Source organism: Panulirus ornatus, chromosome 1 (assembly GCF_036320965.1).
Source record: "Panulirus ornatus isolate Po-2019 chromosome 1, ASM3632096v1, whole genome shotgun sequence".
Lineage (NCBI taxonomy): Eukaryota > Metazoa > Arthropoda > Malacostraca > Decapoda > Palinuridae > Panulirus > Panulirus ornatus.
Window position 1 is genome coordinate 68,813,838 of NC_092224.1, and position 21,400 is coordinate 68,835,237.

At 43.2% G+C, this 21,400-nt stretch overlaps 1 protein-coding gene across 1 annotated transcript in view; it reads right to left on the minus strand.

The window, feature by feature from the left end:
• Nucleotides 1-21,400, minus strand: part of l(2)05287 (WD repeat-containing protein l(2)05287) — a 188,534-nt gene that overhangs the window by 47,868 nt on the left and 119,266 nt on the right. The window contains exons 11-12 of the mRNA XM_071663178.1: nt 18,291-18,477; nt 7,232-7,413 (exon numbers count right to left, since the gene is read on the minus strand). Of these exons, the coding sequence (XP_071519279.1) occupies nt 7,232-7,413; nt 18,291-18,477 (369 nt within the window). The remainder of the gene's footprint in view (nt 1-7,231; nt 7,414-18,290; nt 18,478-21,400) is intronic.

The following is a 21,400-nucleotide window of genomic DNA, read 5'->3' on the forward strand; positions in this document are numbered from 1 at the left end:
TGTGTATGGGGGGGGGGGTTGGGCCATTTCTTTCCTCTGTTTCCTTGCGCTACCTCGCAAACGCGGGAGACAGCGACAAAGTATAATAATAAAAAAAAAAAAAAGATGTTTTGAAAGGAGGTAAAAAAAGTGGTTAAGACAAGAGAACAAATTTGGAATATTGGTGAAGGGGGTTAATGGGAAGGTAATAACAAGTAACGGTGATGTAAGGAGATGGAGCGAGTATTTTGAAAGTCTGTAAAATGTGTTAGATGATAAGAGTGGCAGATATAGGGCATTTTAGTTGAGGCGGTATGAAAAGTGAGAGGGTCAGGGAGAATGGTATGGAGAATGGTATGGTAAACAGAGAAGAGGTAGAAAAGCTTTACGGAAGATGAAAGTCAGTAAGGTGGTGGGTTTGAATGGTATTGCAGTCGAATTTATCAAAAAAATGGGTGACTGTGTTGTTGATTGGTTGGTGAGGATGTTCAATCTATGTATGGCTCATGGTGAAGTGCCTGAAGACTGGCAGAATGCATGCATAGTGCCATTGTACACATGGGATAAAGGTGAGTGTTCAAATTACAGAGGCATAAAATTGTTGAGCATTCCTGGGAAATTATATGGGAGGGTAATGTGAGAGGGTGAAGGCATGTACGAAGCATCAGACTGGGGAAGAGCAGTGTGGTTTCAGAAGTGGTAAAGGATGTGTGGATCAGGTGTTTGCTTTGAAGAATGTGAGTGATAATTAGAAAAACAAATGGATTTGTATGTAGCATTTATGGATCTGCAAAAGGCATATCATAAAGTTGATAGAGATGCTCTGTGGAAGGTATTAAGAGCATATGGTATGGGAGGCAAGTTGCTAGAAGCAGTAAAATGTTTTTATCAAGGATGTGAGGCATATCTACCAGTAGGAAGAGGAAAGTGACTGGTTCCCAGTGAATGTCGGTTTGTGGCAGGGGTGTGTGATGTCTCCATGGTTGTTTAATTTGTTTATGGATGGGGCCGTTAGGGAGATGAATGCAAGAGTTTTGGAGAGAGGGGGTAAGTATGCAGTCAGTTGTTCGCTGACGATATAGCACTGGTGGCTGATTTGGGTGAGAAACTGCAGAAGCTGGTGACTGAGTTTGGTAAACTGTGTGAAAGAAGAAAGCTGAGAGTAAATGTAAATAAGAGCAAGGATATTAGGTACAGTAGGGTTGAGGGACAAGTCAATTGGGAGGTAAGTTTGAATGGAGAAAATTGGAGGAAGTGAAGTGTTTTAGATATCTTGGAGTGGATTTGGCAGCGGATGGAACCATGGAAGCGGAAGCGTGTCACAGGTTGGGGGAGGAGGCAAAGGTTCTGGGAGCATTGAAGAATGTGGGAAAGGCGAGAACATTATCTTGGAAAGCAAAAATGGGTATGTTTGAAGGAATAGTGGTTCCAACAATATTATATGGCTACGAGGCATGGGCTATAGATAGGGTAGTGCGGAGGAGGGTGGATGTGTTGGAAATGAGATGTTTGAGGACAATATGTGGTGTAAGGTGGTTTGATCGAGTAAGTGGTGAAAGGGTAAGAGAGATGTGTGGTAATAAAAAGTGTGCGGTTCAGAGAGCAGAAGAGAGTGTATTGAAATGGTTTGGTCACATGGAGAGAATGAGCGAGGAAAGATTGACAAAGAGGATATATGTGTCAGAGGTGGAGGGAAAGAGGAGAAGTGGTAGACCAAATTGGAGGTGGAAGGATGGAGTGAAAAAGATTTTGAGTGATTGGGGCCTGAACATCCAGGAGGGTGAAAGATGTGCAAGGAATAGAGTGAATTGGAACAATGTGGTATACCGGGGTCGACATGCAGTCATTGGATTGAACCAGGGCATATGAAGCGTCTGGGGTAAACCATGGAAAGTTTTGTGGAGCCTGGATGTGGAAAGGGAGCTGTGATTTTGGTGCATTACACATGAGAGCAAGAGACTGAGTATGATGGAAGTGTGTAGTTTCCTAGTTCTTAAGTAGCTGTTGCAAGTACAATCCATACTCAGATATTGAAAATCAGTGCTCAAGTAAGTAATCCCTTAACATAATGAATTTCATTTGCTTGCTTAAGGATACTTAATGACAGGTTCTCCAGGTGACATTTGCTTGAGAGTAATCAAACACAAAATAATACTATCAGTTTGCTTACCATCACATTCTGCTGAGAATACAACCATGTAGGATGACAGTGGATCAGCTGCTAAGCAGGTAGAGCGGAAACTCACTCTCCAAGAAAGTGTACAAGTGAAAAGATCCCAAGAACACACCCAATGTTCACTGCGAGTGATAACTTGTGATCCATGACTTTCACCATCACCAAATTCTATCTGTCTGTATAGTTTAGGAGAAAGAGATAAAAATAAGTATTGTAAAACCCTCATAAAGGAAATCTCAACAGGGAAAAACTTTTATACAGTATTCTTAAATATCTATCTAATTCTACTTGTTACCCACAAATTCAAAATTCCAATGAAAAAAGGGTCGTAAAAAACCCTTTTTAAACAGAGCATTTAAACAAACCCTAAAGGGATAATGCTTTGAGTGGAGTACACCAGAAAGACATGAGAGAGAGAGAGAGAGAGAGAGAGAGAGAGAGAGAGAGAGAGAATTCCTGGGGACAGGGGAGAAAGAACACTTCCCACATATCCCCTGCGTGTCATAGGTGGCGACTAAAAGGGGAGGGAGCGGGTGGCTGGAAATCCTTTCCTCTCGTTTCTTTTTAATTTTCCAAAGGAAGGAACTGAGAAGGGGGCCACGTGAAGATATTCCCTCAAAGGCCCAGTCCTCTGTTCTTAATGCTACCTCACTAATGTGGGAAATGGCGAATAGTATGAAAGATATATATACATATATATATATATATATATTTTTTTTTTTTTATACTTTGTCGCTGTCTCCCGCGTTTGCGAGGTAGCGCAAGGAAACAGACGAAAGAAATGGCCCAACCCCCCCCCATACACATGTATATACATACGTCCACACACGCAAATATACATACCTACACAGCTTTCCATGGTTTACCCCAGACGCTTCACATGCCTTGATTCAATCCACTGACAGCACGTCAGCCCCGGTATACCACATCGCTCCAATTCACTCTGTTCCTTGCCCTCCTTTCACCCTCCTGCATGTTCAGGCCCCGATCACACAAAATCTTTTTCACTCCATCTTTCCACCTCCAATCTGGTCTCCCTCTTCTCCTTGTTCCCTCCACCTCCGACACATATATCCTCTTGGTCAATCTTTCCTCACTCATCCTCTCCATGTGCCCAAACCACTTCAAAACACCCTCTTCTGCTCTCTCAACCACGCTCTTTTTATTTCCACACATCTCTCTTACCCTTACGTTACTCACTCGATCAAACCACCTCACACCACACATTGTCCTCAAACATCTCATTTCCAGCACATCCATCCTCCTGCGCACAACTCTATCCATAGCCCACGCCTCGCAACCATACAACATTTTTGGGAAACCCAAATATTCCTTCAAACATCCCCATTTTTGCTTTCCGAGATAATGTTCTCGACTTCCACACTTTCTTCAAGGCTCCCAGAATTTTCGCCCCCTTCCCCACCCTATAAACCACTTCCGCTTCCAGGGTTTCCCAAACTGCTGCCAGATCCACTCCCAGAATCTAAAACACTTCACTTCCTCCATTTTTCTCCTTCAAACTCACCTCCCAATTGACTTGACCCCCCAACCCTACTGTCCCTAATAACCTTGCTCTTATTCACATTTATTTCTTAACTTCCTTCTTCCACACATTTTAAAAACCAAACCAGCCCACCAGCTCTGGGGGGTTTCTCACATGAATCAGCCCCCCACGCTGTAATCATCAGCGAACAACATATAAAATATATATATTTTTTTTTTTTTTTTTTATACTTTGTCGCTGTCTCCCGCTATTGCGAGGTAGCGCAAGGAACAGACAAAAGAAAGGGCCCCCCCCCCCCCCCCCATACACTTGCACATACACACATCCAACACGCAAATATACATACCTACACAGTTTTCCCATGGTTACCCAGACGCTTCACTCCTTGCTTCAATCCACTAAACAGAAACCGACAACCCCTGTATACCACATGATTTCCAATTCACTCTATTTCTTCCCCCTTTCCACCCTCCTGCAGTCAGGAGCCCCGATCACCAAAATCTTTTCCAAACTCCATCTTTCCCACCTCCAATTTGGTCCCCCTCCCTCTTCTCCTCGTTCCCTCCAACCTCCGACACAAATATCCCTTTTGGTCAATCCTCCTCACTCATTCTCTCCATGTGCCCAAACCATTTCAAAACACCCTCTTCTGCTCTCCGACCACGCTCTTTTTTTTTCCACACATCTCCTTACCCTTACGTTACTACTCGATCAAAACCACCTCACACCACACATTTTCCTAAACATCTCTTTTCCCCCAAACACATCCATCCTCCTGCGCACACTCAAATCCATACCCCCACGCCTCGCAACCATACAGCATTTTGGAACCACAAACCCTCAAACATACCCAAATTTTTGCTTTCCGAATAATGTTTCTCGACTTCCACACATTTTTCAAGGCCCCCCAAAATTTTCGCCCCCTCCCCCCACCCTATGATTCATTTCCCCCGCTTCCATGTTCCATCCGCTGACAGATCCACTCCCAGATATCTAAAACACTTCACTTCCTCCATTTTTTTCCTCCATTCAAAACCACCCCCCAAATTTGACTTTGACCCCACCCCTACTGTACCTAATAACCTTGCCCCTTATCAATTTACCCCTCAACTTTCTTCTTCCACACACTTTCCCCCAACTCAGTCACCACTTCGCAGTATCTCACATGAATCACCACCACCTGTATCATCAGCGAACAACATTGCCTCACTTCCCAAGCTCACTCATCCCCAACAACTTAAATTAATATATATATATAAAATATTTTTGCTTTATCTTGTCCCCCCGCTTTGCGAGGAAAGGGCAAGGAAACAGACGAAAGAAATGGCCCAACCCACCCCCATACACATGTATAAAACAAACGTCCCACAAACGAAAAATATACTTACCTACACAGCTTTCCATGGTTTACCCCAGACGCTTCCCACATGCCCTGATTCAATCCACTGACACCACGTCAACCCCGGTATACCACTTTCGATCCAATTCACTCTATTCCTTCCCCCTTTCACCTTCCCTGCATGTTCAGGCCCGATCACACAAAATCTTTTTCACTCCATCTTTCCACCCCAATTTGGTCTCCCACTTCTCCTCGTTCCCTCCACCATCCGACACATATATCCTCTTTGGTCAATTTTTCCCATCTTTCTCTCATGCGGCCAACCCTTTTCCCAAAACACCCCTTTTCTGCCCCTCCCTCAACCCACGCTCTTTTTATTTCCACACATCCTCTTTACCCTTACGTTACTTACTCATCAAACCCCCTTTCACAAAACCCACATTGTCCTCAAACATCTCTTTTCCCACACATCCACCCTCCTGCCCACAACTCATCCAACCCATGCCTCGCAACCATACAACATGTTGAACCACTATTCCTTCAAACATACCCATTTTTTGCTTTCCGAGATAATGTTCTCGACTTCCACACATTCTTCAAGGGCCCCCAGGATTTTCGCCCCCCCCCCCACCCTATGACCCACTTCCCTTCCATGTTCCACCGCTGCCAAATCCACCTCAATATCTAAAACACTTTACTTCTCCATTTTTCCCCCCTTTTCAAATTTACCTCCCAATTGCTGACCCCAACCCTCGTACCTAATAACCCTTGCTCTTTTCACATTATCTTAATTTTCTTCTTTCACACACTATACCAAAAACCCAGTCCCCAGCTTCGCAGTTCTCACATGAATCACCACCAGCGCTGTAAAATCAGCCAACAACAAATCATTTCCCCAAAGCCCCTTTAAACCCAACAAACTTCAAAACTTCCCCCTTTTTCCCAAAAACTTTTGCATTCACCCCTAACAACCCCATCCAAACAAATTAAACAGGGGAAAGGATTGGTTCTCAGTAAATGTAGGTTTGCGCAGGGTGTGTAAAGTCTCCATGGTTGTTTAATTTGTTTATGGATGGGCCGTTAGGGAATGAATGCAAGAGTTTTTGGGAGAGGAGGGGGGTAAGTATGCAGTCAGTTGTTTTCGCTGACGATATAGCACTGGTGGCTGATTTGGGTGAGAAACTGCAGAAGCTGTGACTGAGTTTGGTAAACTGTGTGAAAGAAGAAAGCTGAGTAAATGTAATAAGAGCAAGGATAATTAGGTACAGTAGGGTTGAGGGACAAGTCAATTGGGAGTAAGTTTGAATGAGAAAATGGAGGAAGTGAATGTTTTAGATATCTGGAGTGGATTTGGCAGCGGATGGAACCATGGAAGCGAAGCGGTCACAGGGTGTGGGAGGGGCAAGGTTCTGGGAGCATTGAAGAATGTGGGAAAGTGCGAGAACATTATCTTGGAAAGCAAAAATGGGTATGTTTGAAGGAATAGTGGTTCCAACAATATTATATGGCTACGAGGCATGGGCTATAGATAGGGTAGTGCGGAGGAGGGTGGATGTGTTGGAAATGAGATGTTTGAGGACAATATGTGGTGTAAGGTGGTTTGATCGAGTAAGTGGTGAAAGGGTAAGAGAGATGTGTGGTAATAAAAAGTGTGCGGTTCAGAGAGCAGAAGAGAGTGTATTGAAATGGTTTGGTCACATGGAGAGAATGAGCGAGGAAAGATTGACAAAGAGGATATATGTGTCAGAGGTGGAGGGAAAGAGGAGAAGTGGTAGACCAAATTGGAGGTGGAAGGATGGAGTGAAAAAGATTTTGAGTGATTGGGGCCTGAACATCCAGGAGGGTGAAAGATGTGCAAGGAATAGAGTGAATTGGAACAATGTGGTATACCGGGGTCGACATGCAGTCATTGGATTGAACCAGGGCATATGAAGCGTCTGGGGTAAACCATGGAAAGTTTTGTGGAGCCTGGATGTGGAAAGGGAGCTGTGATTTTGGTGCATTACACATGAGAGCAAGAGACTGAGTATGATGGAAGTGTGTAGTTTCCTAGTTCTTAAGTAGCTGTTGCAAGTACAATCCATACTCAGATATTGAAAATCAGTGCTCAAGTAAGTAATCCCTTAACATAATGAATTTCATTTGCTTGCTTAAGGATGCTTAATGACAGGTTCTCCAGGTGACATTTGCTTGAGAGTAATCAAACACAAAATAATACTATCTGTTTGCTTACCATCACATTCTGCTGAGAATACAACCATGTAGGATGACAGTGGATCAGCTGCTAAGCAGGTAGAGCGGAAACTCACTCTCCAAGAAAGTGTACAAGTGAAAAGATCCCAAGAACACACCCAATGTTCACTGCGAGTGATAACTTGTGATCCATGACTTTCACCATCACCAAATTCTATCTGTCTGTATAGTTTAGGAGAAAGAGATAAAAATAAGTATTGTAAAACCCTCATAAAGGAAATCTCAACAGGGAAAAACTTTTATATAGTATTCTTAAATATCTATCTAATTCTACTTGTTACCCACAAATTCAAAATTCCAATGAAAAAAGGGTCGTAAAAAACCCTTTTTAAACAGAGCATTTAAACAAACCCTAAAGGGATAATGCTTTGAGTGGAGTACACCAGAAAGACATGAGAGAGAGAGAGAGAGAGAGAGAGAGAGAGAGAGAGAGAGAGAGAGAGAGAGAGAGAGAGAGAGAGAGAGAGAGAGAGAGAATTCCTGGGGATAGGGGAGAAAGAACACTTCCCACATATCCCCTGCGTGTCGTAGGTGGCGACTAAAAGGGGAGGGAGCGGGTGGCTGGAAATCCTTCCCTCTCGTTTCTTTTTAATTTTCCAAAGGAAGGAACTGAGAAGGGGGCCACGTGAAGATATTCCCTCAAAGGCCCAGTCCTCTGTTCTTAATGCTACCTCGCTAATGTGGGAAATGGCGAATAGTATGAAAGATATATATACATATATATATATATATATATATATATTTTTTTTTTTTATACTTTGTCACTGTCTCCCGCGTTTGCGAGGTAGCGCAAGGAAACAGACGAAAGAAATGGCCCAACCCCCCCCCCATACACATGTATATACATACGTCCACACACGCAAATATACATACCTACACAGCTTTCCATGGTTTACCCCAGACGCTTCACATGCCTTGATTCAATCCACTGACAGCACGTCAGCCCCGGTATACCACATTGCTCCAATTCACTCTGTTCCTTGCCCTCCTTTCACCCTCCTGCATGTTCAGGCCCCGATCACACAAAATCTTTTTCACTCCATCTTTCCACCTCCAATCTGGTCTCCCTCTTCTCCTCGTTCCCTCCACCTCCGACACATATATCCTCTTGGTCAATCTTTCCTCACTCATCCTCTCCATGTGCCCAAACCACTTCAAAACACCCTCTTCTGCTCTCTCAACCACGCTCTTTTTATTTCCACACATCTCTCTTACCCTTACGTTACTTACTCGATCAAACCACCTCACACCACACATTGTCCTCAAACATCTCATTTCCAGCACATCCACCCTCCTGCGCACAACTCTATCCATAGCCCATGCCTCGCAACCATACAACATTGTTGGAACCACTATTCCTTCAAACATACCCATTTTTGCTTTCCGAGATAATGTTCTCGACTTCCACACATTCTTCAAGGCTCCCAGGATTTTCGCCCCCTCCCCCACCCTATGATCCACTTCCGCTTCCATGGTTCCATCCGCTGCCAGATCCACTCTCAGATATCTAAAACACTTTACTTCCTCCAGTTTTTCTCCATTCAAACTTACCTCCCAATTGACTTGACCCTCAACCCTACTGTACCTAATAACCTTGCTCTTATTCACATTTACTCTTAACTTTCTTCTTTCACACACTATACCAAACTCAGTCACCAGCTTCTGCAGTTTCTCACATGAATCAGCCACCAGCGCTGTATCATCAGCGAACAACAACTGACTCACTTCCCAAGCTCCCTCATCCCCAACAGACTTCATACTTGCCCCTCTTTCCAAAACTTTTGCATTCACCTCCCTAACAACCCCATCCATAAACAAATTAAACAGAGGAAAGTGATTGGTTCTCAGTGAATGTAGGTTTGCAGCAGGGGTGTGTAAAGTCTCCATGGTTGTTTAATTTGTTTACGGATGAGGTTGTTAGGGACGTGAATGCAAGAGTTTTGGAAAGAGGGCAAGTATACAGTCTGTTGTGGGTGAGAGAGCTTGGGAAGTGAGTCAGTTGTTGTTCGCTGATGATACAGCGCTGGTGGCTGATTCGTGTGAGAAACTGCAGAAGCTGGTGACTGAGTTTGGTAAAGTGTGTGAGAGAAGAAAGTTGAGAGTAAATGTGAATAAGAGCAAGGTTATTAGGTACAGTAGGGTTGAGGGACAAGTCAACGGAATGGAGAAAAACCGGAGGAAGTGAAGCGTTTTAGATATCTGGGAGTAGATTTGGCAGCAGATGGAACCATGGAAGCAGAAGTGAATCATAGGGTGTGGGAGGGGGTGCAAGTTCTGGGGGCGTTGAAGAATGTTTGGAAGTCGAGAACATTATCTTGAAAAGCAAAAATGGGTATGTTTGAAGGAATAGTGTTTCCAATAATTTCATATGGTTGCGAGGCTTGGGCTATGGATAAAGTTGTGCGGAGGAGGGTGGATGTGCTGGACATGAGAGGTTTGAGGACAATATGTGATGTGAGATGGTTTGATTGACTAAGTAAGAATGGGTTACAAGAGATGTGTGGTAATAAAAAGAGTGTGGTTGAGAAAGCAGAGGAGGGTGTTTTGAAATGGTTTGGTTACATGGAAAGAATGAGTGTGGAAAGATTGACCAAGAGGATATATGTATCAGAGGTGGAGGGAACGAGAAGTGTGAGACCAAATTGGTGGTGGAAAGATGGAGTGAAGAAGATTTTGAGTGATCGAGGCCTGAACATGCAGGAGGGTGAAAGGTGTGCAAGGAATAGAGTGAATTGGAATGATGTGGTATACCGGGGTCAACGTGCTGTCAATGGATTGAACCAGGGTATGTGAAGCATCTGGGGTAAACCATGGAAAGTTCTGTGGGGGCTGGATGTGGAAAGGGAGCTGTGATTTTGGTGCATTATTATATGACAGCTAGAGACTGAGTGTGAATGAATGTGTTCTTTGTTGTCTTTTCCTAGTGCTACCTCACGCACATGAGGGGGAGGGGGTTGTTATTTCATGTGTGGTGGGGTGGCGATGGAAATGAATAAAGGCAGACAATACGAATTATGTACATGTGTATATATGTATATGTCTGTGTGTGTATATATGTGTATACGTTGAGATGTACAGGTATGTATATGTGCGTGTGTGGACGTGCATGTACATACATGTGTATGTGGGTGGGTTGGGTCATTTCTTTCGTCTGTTACCTTGCACTACCTTGCTAATGCGGGAGACAGCGACAAAGCAAAATAAATAAATAAATGACTCATGGAGAGGTGTCTGAGGATTGGCGGAATGCTTGCATAGTTCCACTGTACAAAGGTAAAGGGGATAAAAGTTAGTGCTCAAATTACAGAGTTATAAGTTCCTTGAGTATTCCTGGGAAATTATATGGGAGGGTATTGATTAGGGTGAAATCATGTACAGAGCATCAGATTGGGGAAGAGCAGTGTACTTTCATAAGTGGTAGAGGATGTGTGGATCAGGTGTTTGCTTTGAAGAATGCATGTGAGAAATACTTAGAAAAGCAAATCGATTTGTATGGAGCATTTATGGATCTGGAGAAGGCATATGATATAGTTGATTGAGATGCTCTGTGGAAGGTATGAAGAATATATAGTGTGGGAGGCAAGTTGTTATAAGCAGTAAAAAGTTTTTATCAAGGATGTAAGGCATGTGTACAAGTAGGAAGAGAGGAAAGTGATTGGTTCTCAGTGAATGTCGGTTTGCGGCAGGGGTGCGTGATGTCTCCATGGTTGTTTAATTTGTTTATGGATGGGGTTGTTAGGGAGATGAATGGAAGAGTTTTGGAGAGAGGGGCAAGTATGCAGCCTGTTGTGGATGAGAGAGCTTGGGAAGTGAGTCAATTTCTGTTCGCTGATGATATAGCGCTGGTGACTGATTCGGGTGAGAAATTGCGGAAGCTGGTGACTGAGTTTGGTAAAGTGTGTGAAAGAAGAAAGCTGAGAGTAAATGTGAATAAGAGCAAGTTATTAGGTACAGTAGGGTTGAGGGACAAGTGAAATGGGAGGTAAATTTGAATGGAGAAAAACTGGAGGAAATGAAGTGTTTTAGACATCTGGGAGTGGATTTGGCAGTAGACGGAACCATGGTAGTGGAAGTGAATCATAGGGTGGGGGAGGGGGCGAAAGTTTTGGGAGCGATGAAAAATGTGTGGAAGTCAAGTGGTAATAAAATGAGTGTGGTTGTGAGAGCAGAGGAGGGTGTATTGAAATGGTTTGGTCACATGGTGAGAATCAGTGATGTAAGACTGACAAAGAGTATATAAGAGTCAGAGGTGGAGGGAACGACAAGATGTGGGAGAACAAATTGAAGGTGGAAAGATTGAGGGAAAAAGATTTGAGCAACCGGGGCCTGAACATGGAGGAGGATAAAAGACGTACAAGGTATTCATTTATTATTTTGCTTTGTCGCTGTCTCCCGCATTAGCGAGGTAGCGCAAGGAAACAGACAAAAGAATGGCCCAACCCACCCACATACACATGTATACATATACACAACACACGCAAATATACATACCTATACATTTTAACGTATACATAATATACACACAGACATATACATATATAAACATTCCTATGAGTCCACGGGGAAAATGAAACATAGGAATATCTTGATCACGCGCAAAATTGTGATCCTTTCCAATATATAAACATGTACATAATTCATACTGTCTCCCTTTATTCATTCCCATTGCCACCCTGCCACACATGAAATAACAACCCCCTCCCCCCCTCATGTGTGCTAGGTGGCGCTAGGAAGACAACCAAGGCCCCATTCGTTCACACTCAGTCTCTAGGTGTCATGTAATAATGCACCGAAACCACAGCTCCCTTCCCACATCCTGGCCCCACAGAACTTTCCGTGGTTTACCCCAGACGCTTCACATGCCCTGGTTCAATCCATTGACAGCATGTTGACCCCGGTATACCACATCGATCCAATTCACTCTATTCCTCGCACGCCTGTCACCCTCCTGCATGTTCAGGCCCCAATCACTCAAAATCTTTTTCACTCTATCTTTCCACCTCCAATTTGGTCTCCCACTTCTCCTCGTTCCCTCCACCTCTGACACATATATCCTCTTGGTCAATCTTTCCTCACTCATTCACTCCATGTGACGAAACCATTTCAAAACACCCTCTTTCGTTCTTTCAACCACACTCTTTTTATTACCACACATCTCTCTTACCCTATCATTACTTACTCGATCAAACCACCTCACACCACATATTGTCCTCAAACGTCTCATTTCCAGCACATCCACCCTCCTCTGCACAACTCTATCCATAGCCCATGCCTCGCAACCATACAACATTGTTGGAACCACTATTCCTTCAGTCATACCCATTTTTGCTTTCCAAGATAATATTGTCGATTTCCAAACATTCTTCAAGGCTCCCAGAATAATCGCCCCCTCCCCCACCCCATGATTCACTTCCACTTCCATGGTTCCATCCACTGCCAGATCCACTCCCAGATATCTAAAACACTTCACTTCCTCCAGTTTTTCTCCATTCAAACTTACCTCCTAATTGACTTGGCCCTCAACCCTACTGTACCCAATAACCTTGCTCTTATTCACATTTACTCTCAACTTTCTTCTTTCACACATTTAACCAAACTCAGTACCAGCTTCTGCAGTTTCTCACATGAATCAGCCACCAGCGCTGTATCATCAGCGAACAACAACTGACTCACTTCCCAAGCTCTCTCATCCACAACAGACTGCATACCTGCCCCTCTTTCCAAAACTCTTGCATTCACCTCCCTAACAACCCCATCCATAAACAAATTAAACAACCATGGAGACATCACACACCCCTGCCGCAAACCTACATTCACTGAGAACCAATCACTTTCCTCTCTTCCTACATGTACACATGCCTTACATCCTCAATAAAAACTTTTCACTGCTTCTAACATCTTGCCTCCCACACCATATATTCTTAATACCTTCCACAGAGCATGTCTATCAACTCTGTCATATGCCTTCTCCAGATCCATAATTCTACATAGAAATCCATTTGCTTTTCTATGTATTTCTCACATACTTTCTTCAAAGGAAACACCTGATTCACAAATCCTCTACCACTTCTGAAACCACACTGCTCTTCCCCAATCTGATGCTCCATACATGCCTTCATCCTCTCAATCAATACCCTCCCATATAATTTCCCAGGAATATTCAACAAACTTATACCTCTGTAATTTGAGCACTCACCTTTGTCCCCTTTGCCTTTGTACAATGGCACTATGCAAGCATTCTGCCAATCCTCAGGCGCCTCACCATGAATCATACATACATTAAATAACCTTACCAACCAGTCAACAATACAGTCACCGCCTTTTTTAATAAATTCCACTGCAATACCATCCAAACCCACTGCCTTGCCGACTTTCATCTTCCGCAAAGCTTTTACTACCTCTTCTCTGTTTACCAAATCATCCTCCCTAACCCTCTCACTTTGCATACCACCTCGACCAAAACACCCTATATCTGCCACTCTATCATCAAACACATTCAACAAACCTTCAAAATACTCACTCCATCTCCTCATTACATCACCACTCCTTGTTATTACCTCCCCATTGGCCCACTTCACTGAAGTTCCCATTTGTTCCCTTGTCTTACGCACTTTATTTACCTCCTTCCAAAACGTCTTTTTATTCTCCGTAAAATTTAATGATACTCTCTCACCCCAACTCTCATTTGCCCTCTTTTTCACCTCTTGCACCTTTCTCTTGACCTCCTGCCTCTTTCTTTAATACATCTCCCACTCATTTGCATTATTACCCTACAAAAATCGTCCAAATGCCTCTCTCTTCTCTTTCACTAATACTCTTACTTCTTTATCCCACCACTCACTACTCTTTCTAATCTGCCCACCTCCCACACTTCTCATGACACAAGCATCTTTTGCGCAAGCCATCACTGCTTCCCTAAATACATCCCATTCCTCCCCCACTCCCCTTACATCCTTTGTTCTCACCTTTGAACATTCTGTACTCAGTCTCTCCTGGAACTTCCTCACACAAGTCTCCTTCCCAAGCTCACTTACTCTCACCACTCTCTTCACCCCAACATTCTCTCTTCTTTTCTGAAAACCTCTACAAATCTTCACCTTTGCCTCCACAAGATAATGATCAGACATCCCTCCAGTTGCACCTCTCAGCACATTAACATCCAAAAGTGTCTCTTTCACGTGCCTATCAATTAACACGTAATCCAATAACGCTCTCTGACCATCTCTCCTACTTACATACATATACTTATGTATATCTCTCTTTTCAAACCAGGTATTCCCAATCACCAGTCTTTTTTCAGCACATAAATCTACAAGCTCTTCACCATTTCCATTTACAACACTTAGCACCTCATGTATACCAATTACTCCCTCAACTGCCACGTTACTCACCTTTGCATTCAAATCACCCATCACTATAACCCGGTCTCGTGCATCAAAACCACTAACACACTCATTCAGCTGCTCCCAAAACACTTGCGTCTCATGATCTTTCTTCTCATGCCCAGGTACATATGCACCAATAATCACCTATCTCTCTCCATCCACTTTCAGTTTTACCCATATCAATCTAGAGTTTACTTTCTTACACTCTATCACATACTCCCACCACTCGTGTTTCAGGAGTGGTGGGAGGTATTAAGAATATATGGTGTGGGAGGCAAGTTGTTAGAAGCAGTGAAAAGTTTTTATCAAGGATGTAAGGCATGTGTACGAGTAGGAAGAGAGGAAAGTGATTGGTTCTCAGTGAATGTTGGTTTGCGGCAGTGGTGCGTGATGTCTCCATGGTTGTTTAATTTGTTTATGGATGGAGTTGTTAGGGAGATGAATGGAAGAGTTTTGGAGAGAGGGGCAAGTATGCAGCCTGTTGTGGATGAGAGAGCTTGGGAAGTGAGTCAATTTCTGTTCGCTGATGATATAGCACTGGTGACTGATTCGGGTGAGAAACTGCAGAAGCTGGTGACTGAGTTTGGTAAAGTGTGTGGAAGAAGAAAGCTGAGAGTAAATGTGAATAAGAGCAAGTTATTAGGTACAGTAGGGTTGAGGGACAAGTGAAATGGGAGGTAAATTTGAATGGAGAAAAACTGGAGGAAATGAAGTGTTTTAGATATCTGGGAGTGGATTTGGCAGTAGACAGAACCATGGAAGTGGAAGTGAATCATAGGGTGGGGGAGGGGGCGAAAGTTCTGGGATTGGTGAAAAATGTGTGGAAGTTGAGCGGTAATAAAATGAATGTGGTTGTGAGAGCAGAAGAGGGTGTATTGAAATGGTTTGGTCACATGGTGAGAATCAGTGATGTAAGATTGACAAAGAGGATATATGAGTCAGAGGTGGAGAGAACGACGAGAAGCGGGAGACCAAATTGAAGGTGGAAAGATGGATTGCAAAAGATTTTGAGCGATCGGGGCCTGAACATGCAGGAGGGTAAAAGCCGTGCAAGGAATAGAGTGAATTGGAACGATGTGGTATACCAGGATTAATGTGCTGTCAATGGACTGAACCAGGGCATGTGAAGCACTTGGGGCAAACCATGGAAAGTTTTGTGGGGCCTTACACTCTCTCACATACTCCCACAACTCCTGCTTCTGGAAAAGTTCTACTCCTTCCTTTGGCTCTTGTCCTCCCACCTACCCCTGACTTTACTCCCAAGACATTCCCAAAGCACTCTTCCCCTTTACCCTTCAGCTTCTTTTCACTCAGAGCCAAAACATCCAGGTTCCTTTCCTCAAACATACTACCTATTTCTCCTTGTTTCTCATCTTGGTCATATCCATACACACTCCAATCTGAGTCTTCAAGGAGGATGAGCACTCCCCGCATGACTCCTGCTTCCCCTTTTAGAAACTTAAATACAAAGAGGGGAGGGTTTCTAACCCCCCACTCCCGTCCCCTTTAGTCGCCTTCTTCGACACACAGGGAATGCGTGGGAAGTATTCTATATGGAGAGGAGTGAGGAAAGATTGACATAAAAGATATATGTGTCAGATATGAAAGGAACGAGAAGTGGGAGACCAAATTGGAGGTGGAAGGATATAGTGAAAAATATTTTGAGCAATTGAGGCCTGAAAATACAGGAGGGTGAAAGGCGTGCAAGGAATACAGTGAATTGGAATGATGTGGCATACCAGGGTTGACGTGCTGTTAATGGATTGAACCAGGGCACGTAAAGCGCCTGGGGTAAACCATGGAAAGTTTCGTGGGGCCTGGATGTGGGAAGGGAGCTGTGGTTAGAGTGCATTATACATGATAGCTAGAGATTGTGTGAACGAATGTGGCCTTTGTTTTCTTTTCCTAGTGCTACCTCAAGCGCACATGGGGGGAAGGGCGTTCCATTTAATGTGTGGCAGGGGGGGGGGGTGAGAATGGATGAAGGAAGCATGTATATGTACATGTGTATATATGCATATGTCTGTGTATGTATATGTATGTACATGTTGAAATGTATAGGTATGTATATGTGCGTGTGCAGATGTTTATTCATACACATGTGTATGTGGGTGGGTTGGGCCATTTTTTCATGTTTTGACTGCATACTTGCCCCTCTCTCCAAAACTCTTGCATTCACCTCCCTAACAACTCCATCCATGAACAAATCAAACCACCATGGAGATATCACGCACCTCTGCCGCAAACCGCCATTCACTGGGAACCAATCACTTTCCTCTCTTCCCACTCACACACATGCCTTACACCCTTGGTAAAAACATTTCACTGCTTCTAACAACTTACCTGCCACACCATATACTCTTAAAACTTTCCACAAAGCATCTCTATCAACCCTATCAAATGCCTTCTCCAGATCCATAAATGCTACATACAAACCATTCTGTATTTCTTAGTATTTCTCACATACATTCTTCAAAGCAAACACCTGATCCACACATCCTCTACCATTTTTGAAACCATGATGCTTTTCTCCAATCTAATGCTCTGTACATGTCTTTCCCCTCTCAATCAATACCCTCCCATATAATTTCCCAGGAATACTCAATAAACTTATACTTCTGTAATTTGAGCATTCACCTTTATCCCTTTTGCCTTTGTACAATGGCACTATGCATGCATTCCACCAGTCCTCAAGCACTTCACCATGGTCTATACATACAATGAATAACCTTACCAACCAATGAACTTGCTTTCCTTCATCCATTCCTGGTGCTACCCCACAGGAAACAGCATCGCTACCCCCTGCTTTAGCAAGGTAGCATCATTAAAACAGAGAAAAAGACCACATTCGTTTACACTAAGTCTCTAGCTGTCATTGTGTAATACACCAAAATCAGAGCTCCCTATCCACACCCAGGCCCCACAGACCTTTCCCTGGTTCAGTTCACTGATAGCATGTTGATCCCAGTATACCACATCATTCCAATTCACTCTATTTCTTGAAAACCTCTCACACTTCTGTATGTTCAGGCCCTGATTACTCAAAATGTTTTTCACTCCATCCTTCCACATCCAATTTGGTCTCCTGCTTCTCCTTGTTCCCTCCACCTTTGACACATACATCCTCTTTGTCAATGTTTCGTCACTCATTCTGAATTCATGTTCTGGAAAAAAAAAACCCCTCTTCGCTGCCCACCAGTTTCTGTGCTGGAAATAAAGATTACAGTATTCCTAAGCCCTCAACTGCCCTTGATCCCATGCCATTACGCAATTCAACAAATTATATAAAATTCTTCCAGCCTGTGATGTCATAAATTTGCTTGGTTTTGGTTACAAGGCTAACTGGCTCACTCTACTTCTAAACGAGGTATCTCCATATCATAGAAGAGGACTAAGATGGAGTAAAGAGGTGCTGGAAATTCTACCCTCCTGAATAATCAATTCTTAAAATTAGGAACAAATTGAACCAAGTGAAACGTTTTTCCTTGAAGGTTCAATTGTCTGTTCCTAATGCTATCTCAGTAAGGGCAGGAAAGGCAAGCAATCATATATCAAAATTACCCCAGTGGTATGCATTTTATTACTATAAAGAATGGTGGCTCTTGCATGATTCTTTTCTAATCAACTTGTTTACAAAATGATGGAATGCCTTACCGAATCTTCTCGGTGAGATAAGGTTGTGAGAGTGTTCCTTTGAGGTGGCAAAACTGAGGTTGCCAGAATGTGAGAATATTCCCAAAACTGGCAGCAATAAGTGAATTATCTGGTGACATTCTTACTGCAGTTGCCGGAAGGTGTCGGTAGAAGCCCACACCACAACAATTCCATGCACTATTTTTACCTGAAAATATGATTTGCTTGAAAAATTCTTGAATATTACATATCTGATACTTGGAATTTCAATTTTTGACAAGAAGGAGCAGTGAAGGGGGCCATGTAAGGATATTCCCTCAAAGGATCAGTCCTCTGTTCTTAACTCTACTTTGCTGATGCAGGAAATGGCAAAAACGTATGAAAAAAAAAGTACAGAGATAATAAATATAAATAGTCCTCCTAACCCTGACCTATGCAGCCAAAACATGCACATAGAATGAGTCACAGAAATCAAGAATCCAAGCTACTGAAATGAGCTATTTGACAGGAGCATGTGATAAGCCTAGATGGAATGAAGTAACAAAAGAGGGGGTGTATGAGAAATTTGGTATGACAGGGAATGTAAAGGGAATGAATTGTGGAACAGTAGAGTGGATGAAAAAATGCAAGAAGAGGAAATTTACAAGGAGAATGTATAATAATACATTTAAAGGGGTTGGTGTAAGAGGAAGATGACCTGTGACATGAGGAAAAAGAGTAGAAGAGTATAGGAGGAAAAGAAACACTAGATGACAGCATGGAATGGTATATGCAAGGGAGGCATGTGAGGACAAGGATCAATGGAGGCTTTTTTGCTGCGGCCACCTTTGATAGGAGTTCCTGGAGGGAACAAGCATCAGATACATAGATAGATAGACAGTGAGTGAGAAAGATTTTGAGTAACTGGGGCCTGAACATACAGGAGGGTGAGAGGCTGATGTTGGGAACCGATTATGTATTATAATAATTTATTTTATCTTATAATTTTTTTTTATTTTGCTTTGTTGCTGTCTCCTGCATTAGCAAGGTAGCGCAAGGAAACAGACGAAAGAATGGCCCAACCCACGCACATACACATGTATATACATACACGTCCACACATGCAAATATACATACCTATACATATCAACGTATACATATATACACACAAACAGACATATACATATATACACATGTACATAATTCATACTGTCTGCCTTTATTCATTCCCATCACCACCTCACCACACATGAAATAACCTCCCCCTCCCCCCTCATGTGTGCGAGGTAGCGCTAGGAAGACAACAAAGGCCCCATTTGTTCACACTCAGTCTCTAGCTGTCATTTAATAATGCATCGAAACCGCAGCTCCCTTTCCACATCCAGGCTCCACACAACTTTCCAAGGATTACCCCAGACGCTTCACATGCCCTGGTTCAATCCATTGACAGCATGTCGACCCCAGTATACCACATCGTTCCAATTCACTCTATTCCTTGCAGGCCTTTCACCCTCCTGCATGTTCAGGCCCCAATCACTCAAAATCTTTTTCACTCCATCTGTCCACCTCCAATTTAGTCTCCCACTTCTCGTTCCCTCCACCTCTGACACATATATCCTCTTGGTCAATCCTTCCTCACTCATCCTCTCCATGTGACCAAACCATTTCAAAACACATTCTTCTGCTCTCTCAACCACACTCTTTTTATTACCACACATCTCTCGTACCCTATTATTACTTACTCGATCAAACCACCTCACACCACATATTGTCCTCAAACATCTCATTTCCAGCACATCCACCCCCCTGCGCACAACTCTATCCATAGCCCACGCCTCGCAACCATACAACATTGTTGGAACCACTATTCCTTCAAACATACCCATTTTTGCTTTCCACGATAATGTTCTCGACTTCCACACATTCTTCAAGGCTCCCAGAATAATCGCCCCCTCCCCCACCCGATGATTCACTTCCGCTTCCATGGTTCCATCCGCTGCCAAATCCACTCCCAGACATCTAAAACACTTCACTTCCTCCAGTTTTTCTCCCTTCAAACTTACCTCCCAATTAACTTGACCCTCAACCCTACTGTACCTAATAACCTTGCTCTTATTCACATTTACTCTCAGCTTTCTTCTTTCACACACTTTGCCAAACTCAGTCACCAGCTTCTGCGGTTTCTCACATGAATCAGCCACCAGTGCTGTATCATCAGCGAACAACAACTGACTCACTTCCCAAGCTCTCTCATCCACAACAGATTGCATACTTGCCCCTCTTTCCAAAACTCTTGCATTCACCTCCCTAACAACCCCATCCATAAACAAATTAAACAACCATGGAGACATCACACACCCCTGCCGCAAACCTACATTCACTGAGAACCAATCACTTTCCTCTCTTCCAACACGTACACATGCCTTACATCCTCGATAAAAACTTTTCACTGCTTCTAACAACTTGCCTCCCACACCATATATTCTTAATACCTTCCACAGAGCATCTCTATCAACTCTATCATATGCCTTCTCCAGATCCAGAAATGCTACAGACAAATCCATTTGCTTTTCTAAGTATTTCTCACATACATTCTTCAAAGCAAACACCTGATCCACACATCCTCTACCACTTCTGAAACCACACTGCTCTTCCCCAATCTGATGCTCTGTACATGCCTTCACCCTCTCAATCAATACCCTCCCATATAATTTCCCAGGAATACTCAACAAACTTATACCTCTGTAATTTGAGCACTCACTCTTATCCCCTTTACCTTTGTACAATGGCAGTATGCACTCATTCCGCCAATCCTCAGGCACCTCACCATGATTCATACATACATTAAATAACCTTACCAACCAGTCTACAATACAGTCACCCCCCTTTTTAATAGATTTCACTGCAATACCATCCAAACCTGCTGCCTTGCCGGCTTTCATCTTCCGCAAAGCTTTTACTACCTCTTCTCTGTTTACCAAATCATTTTCCCTAACCCTCTCACTTTGCACACCACCTCGACCAAAACACCCTATATCTGCTACTCTAATAATAATAATAATAATAATAATAATAATAATAATATTAATAATAATAATAATCCCTGGGGACAGGGGAGAAAGGATAGTTACCATGCATTCCCCGCGTGTCGT